General features: G+C 38.0%; 2 protein-coding genes and 1 pseudogene across 2 annotated transcripts; 1 reads left to right on the top strand and 2 right to left on the bottom strand.

Moving 5' to 3' along the window:
• Window positions 1–549: 549 nt before the first annotated feature.
• Window positions 550–1,188, bottom strand: LOC106330706. Its single transcript, XM_013769136.1, has one exon. It carries the CDS (start codon window positions 1,186–1,188, stop codon window positions 550–552), a length of 639 nt encoding a protein of 212 aa, XP_013624590.1.
• A 229-nt stretch (window positions 1,189–1,417) lies between these two features.
• On the bottom strand, window positions 1,418–2,023 carry LOC106330705. Its single transcript, XM_013769135.1, has one exon. It carries the CDS (start codon window positions 2,021–2,023, stop codon window positions 1,418–1,420), a length of 606 nt encoding a protein of 201 aa, XP_013624589.1.
• Window positions 2,024–5,124: 3,101 nt separating this feature from the next.
• LOC106330704 lies at window positions 5,125–5,606 on the top strand (annotated as a pseudogene).
• Window positions 5,607–8,730: the final 3,124 nt, after the last annotated feature.

The following is an 8,730-nucleotide window of genomic DNA, read 5'->3' as shown; positions in this document are numbered from 1 at the left end:
GATAAGATTTGTTGAGGTCTGTGAAGTCCATACAGACTCGCCATTTCTCATTCTTCTTCTTTACCATTACCATGTTGGTTAACCATTCTGGGTACTGTACTTCTCGTATGAACCTGGCGTCATGTAGGTTTCTGACTTCCTCATTGATGATCTCGCCCCTTTCTGGGGCGAACTTCCTCCTCTTCTGTCATACTGAGTATCCACTTGCAGCTTATGCATGATGATCTCGGGGTCGATCCCGGGCATGTCCTCATGGGGCCAGGTGAAGCAATCTGAATTAAAACGCAGGAAGTCAACCAATCTCCGCCTTAACCCTTATGTGAGTTTGGATCCCACCTTAAGATTTTGTGCCGAGTCTCCTTCTACTAATGGTACCTCATCCATTTCCTTGACTTCAAGCTCCTCCATGTGAGGGGCCGGAAGCTTTTGCTGTAATTGCTATAAGACTTGGGTTTTTCCCTCCAGGGTGGTCTGATAGCAGGATCAGGAGTTCTCCTGATCTCCCCTGATCGTCTTGATGCCCCAGGGAGTATGGAACTTGATCGACTGCTAGAGCGTTGAAGGGACGGCTCCCATGTCATGGATCCAGGGCCGCCTGAGTATCATGTTGTAAGAGGATGTGCAGTCGACGACCAAAAACTTGGTTGCCATGTTGACCCCTCCGGCGTACACTAGGATGATGACTTCTCCGGTAGTTTGCTTGACTTCTCCGCTGAAGCCTATGAGTAGGGTGAACATCCGCGTCAACGCCTTTTCCTCCAGCCCTAGATCGTCATATGCGGTCTGGAAGATAATATTACTAGAGCTTCCATTGTCTACCAATATTCGTTTCACTAGGCGGTTCGCTATAGTGAGTGATATGACCAAGGCGTCATGATGAGGAGCCAAGACCTTCTCTTGTTCTTTGGCGGTGAAACTAATTTCGTCTGTACCCAGGAGCATGCGTTTTGGATTCCCATTCTCCTGGCTGTTCTTGGCGTTTCTGGTGCTTCTCTTGGCGGCTGTGTGATTGACTCCGCTTATTTCTGAGCCGCCCGAGATGACATGGATTACTCTATCCTGGCGTTGTGGTGAGGCAGGAACCGCTTTAGTGGGCTGATTTTCGGTGTCTTTATTCAAGAGGCTCTTGGCCTTATCGGAAATGAATTCCCTGAGGTGTCCTTTCATGAGGAGCTCGTTGACCTCCATCCTTCGGGCGACGCAGTCTTCCGTTTTATGACTGTGGTCACTGTGGAAGTCGCACCATCGGTTTGGATTCCAAATTAAAGTCGGAGGTCTTCATCTTTTGAGGCCACTTGACATGTTGGTCCATCTGCCTCAGAACATTGATTAGCTCAGGCTTTGATATCGACAGATGAGAAATGTTGGGCCATGTTTTCACAGCCATTCCTTCGGCTCTATCCAGAGGGCGATTCTGCTATCTGCCCCTGCTCTTGTTACTTAACTCTCTGGCGGATTTAGGATGAGATCCCTCATCGCGATCGCTCTTCATCTGCCTGGGAAATTTCTGGTCCTGCTTATGTTGGGCCTTTGCCCAGCCCGCGACGTCTTCCTCCCATTTCACATGCGCCCAGGCTCGGGATAGGACGTCTTCCATGGTCTTGCACTGGTATTTGGTCAGTTCCTTGTAGAGGTCTCCATTGGGGAGCATACCCTTTTTGAAAGCAGAGATGGTTGTCGCCGCGTTGCATTCTGGGATGGCGACATTCTCCGGGTTGAAGCACACAATGTAGGTATGGAGTGGCTCAGCTCTATGTTGAAGGATTTCATAGAGGTCGTCTGAACTCTTCTCCAGGCTCCTGCTGCTGGCGAACTGCTCCACGAACTTGTCACTAAGGGTAGCATAGGACCGTATGGACCTGGTGGGAAGATTGATATACCATTGAAGGGCAGGACCGGTCAGAGTCGAACTGAAGCCTTTACACATGGTTGCCTCCCTTAGCTCCTTCTGGATCACCACGGTGAGCATCTGTTGTTTGTATTGTGCGACGTGGTTGTTCGGATCGCTTGTCACATCATACATTCTTATGTTGGGGATATAGAACTTACGCGGTATCTCCATCAAATCGATCTCATCCACGAACGAGGTGTCAGCGTAGGAGTTAGGATCGCTTCTCCAAATAGGGGAGCCACTCCTGGAAGTCTCTCCACCATGGACTGGATAGTGTCGAATTTCTTGGAGAATATCTCTTCGAGATAGGCCGTTATGGTGGATTTCGAGGTTGTGGCCCCTTCGGGTGCTTCTTCCTCATCTTCCATCTTGGAGTCGCTATCTTTGTGGACCGGGGTTCACCTGGCAACGTCGTCTCCGTTCGTGGGTTCCCCTTTTGCTGGTACGGATCGACGGGCCCCGCCATCTCTGTCGGTAGGTGTGCTGAGGGGGGGGGGGCATAGGTCAAACTCGAGTTTGGAACCTTTGCCGTTTGTTGCTCGTCTTGTCGTGAGCTTGATTCTCATCTCGGAGGACGATATTCTCGGCATCGAGAGCCCCAAGCTTCTCGGCGCTTTGCTCCAGTTGCTTGGAATGCTTGTTGAGCTGATCCTTCAAGCTTTGGACTTCTGAGAGGAGCTCGGGATTCTCTGTTGTTTCTCGAGCTTAGTGTAGCTCGGTGACTTGACTTTGGAGGGCATCGAGTCGGTCTAGTAACTCGATCTCCCTCAGGGTAGCTTGAGACTCGTCGTCGTGGTCTTCTAATTCCATCATCACGTGGTTAGGATTACTCCCATCCTTCTAGCGCCAAACTGTTAGGGTATTTTTGTGTAGGGTCGTTTAAGTACCACGGAACACTAGAAGAACAATGTAAGTAGACAAGAATCGAGACTAAAAGGGATAATTTAATGATTGTTTGAGTAGGAACTACAACGTTTGGTGTATAAACCCTAGTTCTAGCCACCTAGCTCTAATCTCCTAGTCTCTGAATGTCGATCCTTTATTCTAGGGTTTGGGCTCCCCTTATATAGTTGTAGATGTCGGTCGAAATAGGTTAAATTCTTCCATATTTGGAAATATGGAAGAATCCCCTTAGATAGAAAACTTCCATTTTACCCGGAGGCAATGTCGGAAGCAGAGGTCGGAACCAGGGGTCGGAACCAGGGTCCTTCTTAGCAGGAGTCTGGAGGCCGGTGTCCTGCCCGGGGTCTGGAGAAATTTGATACTGGAGTATTTTTCCCAAACACCGACACAACTCAAACTCATCAAACATAGTTAGAGCTCCTTCTATAGACTCCTTCGACCCTTCCACAAAGACCATTAGATCGTCCGCAAAACAAAGATGCGTGAGAGAGTGTGATTGACATCTCGGGTGGAACTTGAACTTCCTCTCTTCCACAGCTCTATCAATTTTTTGGGACAGAAGATTCATACACATCACGAACAAATACGGAGAAAGTGAGCACCCCTGTCGAAGACCTCCTGAGCTTTGAAAATAACCCGCAAGGTCTCCATTCACTTGCACCAAGAAAGAGGGACTGGCGATAAACAATTTGATCCAATGGATAAACTTCTCATGAATACCTAAAGCTCTCAAACTCTTCAACACAAACATCCATTGAACAGAGTCAAAGGCCTTGGAGATATCAATTTTCATCACGCATCTAGGAGTAACCGAGTCTCTGTGATAGTCCTTGATTAGTTCTGAAGCTAAGAGCACATTCTCCATAAGTAACCTTCCTTTCACAAATGCAAACTGATTTTCTGAAATGATATTTGGAAGTAACTCCTTCAACCGATTAGCCAATATTTTTGACACTACCTTGTATAGGATGTTGCAGCATGCTATCAGACGATAATCTCTCATCTCTAAGGAATCCAGTTTTTTTTTGGGAATTAGTGCTAAAATTGTAGAATTGACTTCTTTAGGTAGAAACCCAAATTTCAATACTGATTGAACAGCAACAGTGAAATCATGAGCAAGCACAGACCAAGTAGTTTTGAAAAACTCATAGGGAAAACCGTCCGGTCCCGTAGATTTATTATTTGGCATAGCAAAGAGAACCTTGCGTATCTCCTCATCGGTGACTTATACTTCCAACATTTGGAAATCTTCTGAAGAGCATCTGAACTTAAGCAAATCCTGCAATTCTTCTTCTGAGGTACCTTGATAATTCTCTGGGTTCTGATTAAGAAATCATGAAAAGAACCTTTATGCCGCATGTTTTATATCCGAGTGAGTTGTTACTAAGATTCCATTCGAGCATCTGATTTCTCGAATCAGATTATGATCTTGCCTTGTTTTGATAGCTCTATGGAACGTCTTGTTATTCTGATCTTCAACATCTAACCAATGAAGTTTAGCTCTCTTTTTCAAAAAATCTTCTTCAAGACTCGCAACATGCACACTTACCATAAGCTCTAGCTTCCTTTGAATGGAAACTTCACTTGGCTGAGATAGAGTTACTTTCTGCTTTTCACATAGATAGCCAAACGCCTCGTTTGCTCTTTTTGTTAAGTTACCTAACTTGTCTCTTCCCAACTCTCTTATTAACAGCTTCAGATTCTTCAGATTTTTTTAGAATCAGAACATAGCCGAGGTGGAATGAAACAGCCTTTTTGTTGACTCCCAATACTCCTTAACCATAGATAGAAATTTTGGTATACTTCCTATAGCATTAACATACTTAAAAGGTCTTCTTATTTTCTCACTCGGAGGAAACAGTTGAACCTTGCACCTCATATGATCAAAGCATTCCCCTGGTTCAAATATTGAGTAAGCATTTTTGAACCGATGCAAAGCTTCTTCATTCAGTAATACTCTATCTAGCTTCTTGCATATAACACCTTCTTCCCTTTTATTGCACCATGTGTACAACGGTCCTTGATAAGCCATGTCAGTGAGATGGCAGTGAAGAACCAGTCTCTGAAAATCCCTCATTCAAATCGGAAGCCTTCCCAAATTCGCAAAACTCGAGTTCTCCTCACCCTCTAGAATCTCATTAAAGTCCCCATGATTCTCATCAGGCTAATCTTTACATGTTCCTCAATTGACTGCTTGTCTGATTATATTTTTTATGACATGTCACCATCTTGTTTATTTTTTCTTCTGACAGGTTAGAATTCGCTGTTGGAACATCTATTTTTTTAGTAAGTACTCTTCAGAAGGTTACTTTTACATTGGTGAGTGTCTGAAGAAGACAGACCAAAGATGTATACGAAGGAGAATAACTTTTTAAAAATCTTGGAAGAAGGCCAGAAAGTCGATATAGTTAAGTACATTGATTACATGAGTGCCTTTCAAGCCGGGGCGATAGCAACTTTCTCATGCTCTACAAAAGACACGTTCGATGGCAAAACTGTCTCGGAGCTAAGGTATGAAGCATATGTACCAATGGCCTTATGATACCTCAGCTTAATCTGTATATATGCTAGATCAAACTGGAACACCCATAAGATTTCGGTTGCGCACCATCTGTACATTTCTTCACCTTGGAGATGGTTTTGATGCTTGCAAGTTCTTGATCAACGAGCTGAAGGCGTCCGTTCCAATACGGAAGAAAGAGGTGTACGCTAATGTAGAGATTTGGAAGAGAATTATGAGTTTTTGGAGAAAAGATTGGAGCTTGCGGAGAAGAGATTGGAGAATGCAGAGACAAGAGAGACAATTTGGTGAAGAACACCCTTTGTTTTGATTACTTGTAGCAAGCATCACCCTTTTTTTTGTGTTCTCTCAATAAAAAAAATGTATTGAACACATTGTTGAATCTTAAGACTTCAATTCCAATTTAGTTTCAAAGGTCACAGCTTTAAACAAGCAATTGGGTGAAAACACACACTCATTGACAGAGCCTTTATGGCCTGAGAGCTTATAGAGAATGGTAATGGTTTTTAGTTTCGTTTAATATAAGTGTTTGTAAGACTCATTAGAATTCTAGCTATATCTAATGATAATAATTGCTAATTCTTAAATTCCAAAGTAAATGGTTTTTAGTGCCTATATCAAAATATGTAGTTGTATAAACAAAGATTAGTCCTTTCAAAATGTTGTACCTAATATTTGATGAAGAGTTTGAAAATCACAAGAAAAACTTAGGAAAAATCGTGCTCTAATGAAGAACAAAAGCTTAATTTCATTTTTTATATTATTATTTTTTGACAAATAAAATCACCTCTACACATGTTAGGAAAGTAAAAAGATTACAAATACAAAATTTTGGAAATCAGGTTTTTCTTATCCATAGAATGTATTTTCTACGTTGCGTAGAACCATATAAAGCAGATTCCACCATATGTAGATTTTTGAGTTATCTTTAGATTTTGTATTCTTAGAATTTTAGAATTGCTCATAAACATAGAAGATGCATTCAGAAAAAAATGTAGCTATCTTTATAATGTGTGGACTTCGCATTCCTCATATTTAGAATTTTTTTAAAAGTAGATTATTCGTTATAGAGAAAGTAAATTAACTTGTTTAATCTGAAATTAAATTTCTATCCACCTGTTTTCCGTAGAAGATGAAATCTACTTTCCATATAACATCATTTAAAATTTTAATTTAACAAGCTTTTCTACCCAAAAAAATATCAGTTTGTATATATGAGTATTTCATCAATTGTTTATATTTTTATAATTTTTGATTCATAAAACTATTTATTTCATTAAGTTTGAAAAATAGAAAAGGTAATAAGGACAAAAATGAACAAAAAAATTTAATACTAAAGGGACAAAGATAGTAAATTGTCATTCTAATTTGGCAAATTTCCCTATAAATTAAATTATATATATTATACGACAATATTACTCAACTAATATGTATTATGTTGCTAACATCATAGAAAAATTTGATAACCGAAAAGTATGTTGGATCTGGAATTTGACATTTTCCAATGAAATGTACTTTGAAAAACGAAACATAAAACATATTCAGATGATAAAAAAAAATTAACACATAGATCAAACATTCATAATGTAATGTTATATATACACAAAGAACATGTGATAATAACATGTTAAAATATCATTGCTGGTTACAACTTTGATATACTTTTATAGCTATCGAATTATGTTGATGGTGTTATCAATTTAGCACATATTCATGAATATTTGTCATCTGATTCATATTATTCATGTAGTTTTTAATTTATTGTTTTGTATAGTGGTATAAATATTTGTATGGATGACAATTATTTTTCCTTAAAATGATGTATAAAACTAGAGCCAATGTATAAAACTAGAGCCAATGTTTTCAGTCAAATATATTCCAAAGGGGCAAAACATCATGATGGACAAATTTGCATATAGGGTCTGACTGTTTAGACCTTTTAGAGTGAAATTATAGAGTAAAATGTGACAGTTTTTTTTTTTTTTTTTGTAAACAAGGCTTTCAAGTAAAATGTGACAGTTACTCCACTTTACGCTATCTCTTGTCAATCAGGTGAAAAATACAAAAGAAAATTTTTTACTTTCATTTACGCTGAAAGTGTAGTTTTTATTTTGTTTTTTCTGGTTTCACAGTTATATTTTTTCTCTTCTTTATTGGAGAGGAATTGAGAGTAACATAAAATATTATAAATATTATATTTTTTTCTCTCCTTGACTCTAACTTTTTATCCCACCTTCCTTTTCATTTACTCCATATCACTCTGTTTTATTTACTCTAACATTTCTCCAATCACACTTGTAGTGTTTGGGATCTACCCTTAGTTGTTGTGGCTTATCAGTTTCGCCTGTTTGGTTTATCCGAATCAGTTCTCTCTTCTTTTTAGTTAGTATCATGTTGACAAAAAAAAAGAAAGAAAACAGAGCCCAATTTGACCAGGACGGAACTAAACCCTGAGTTCTTTCCCTAACCAAATTGTACGACCACCACACTCTCAGACGCGTATTCACCAAGTACGAGCCAGTCAGAATTCAAGTACGAATTGTAGCTTTTTGTGTTGACTAATATTTATTATTCCTTAATTTAGGGGGGTTATTGGGCAAAAAATTCTAGAGAAATTATTAAACTTTGAGATTCCGTTGCTATTGGTTTGTGAATTTTTAAAATCTAAATAGAATCCATTGTTATTGGGGTGATGATTTTTAAATTTCACTCAAAATCTTTTTTTATTGGAAAAGTTTAGTTTTCTTTGATTTTAAGATTCTATTAAATTTATTGTTATTGGGATGTAATTTTTTTTGTTTTTACTCATAGTACTCAACTTTGAGAATATCATGTATACCCATAAGATTTTTGAAATCAATGTAATAAAATACACTCACATACAAAAACTCAAATTGAAGAATGAAATAATATACAAATCACAACTTTAACATAATACAATTCACAACTTTAAAAAACAGAAAAAAATATTAAAAATTTAAAATAAAAATTGTAAAAATAGTTTTAAAAAGCACTTTCGAATTTTTTAAAAAACATTTCAAAAATAATAATTCAAATTTTTTTACAAAAATTCAAATTTAAAACATATATTTCGAAATTATATAAAAAAATATTTTTATTATTTATTATTTATATATCTATAAAGTAAAAAGTAGAAATTAAATTTTTTGGTCATTTTATTTCTTGAGATCTTTTTTGTGACAAAAACTTTTAAAATTTTTAAAAGTTATTTAAGAATTACCTTAATTGAAATGATTTTCTTTCCTTTTTTTCTACCACCATTAATTTCTTACTTTAAAAGTTAATAACAATCAATAGAATTCTATACACAAGTAATGAAAATCTATGTAAAAGTATTTGATAAATCTAGTTAACTTGTAAAATCTTCTCAACTATTAAAATCATCAAATTCCAC

The sequence above is a fragment of the Brassica oleracea genome, chromosome C3 (genome assembly GCF_000695525.1).
Source record: "Brassica oleracea var. oleracea cultivar TO1000 chromosome C3, BOL, whole genome shotgun sequence".
NCBI lineage: Eukaryota > Viridiplantae > Streptophyta > Magnoliopsida > Brassicales > Brassicaceae > Brassica > Brassica oleracea.
This window is presented reverse-complemented; position numbering and strand designations above follow the sequence as displayed.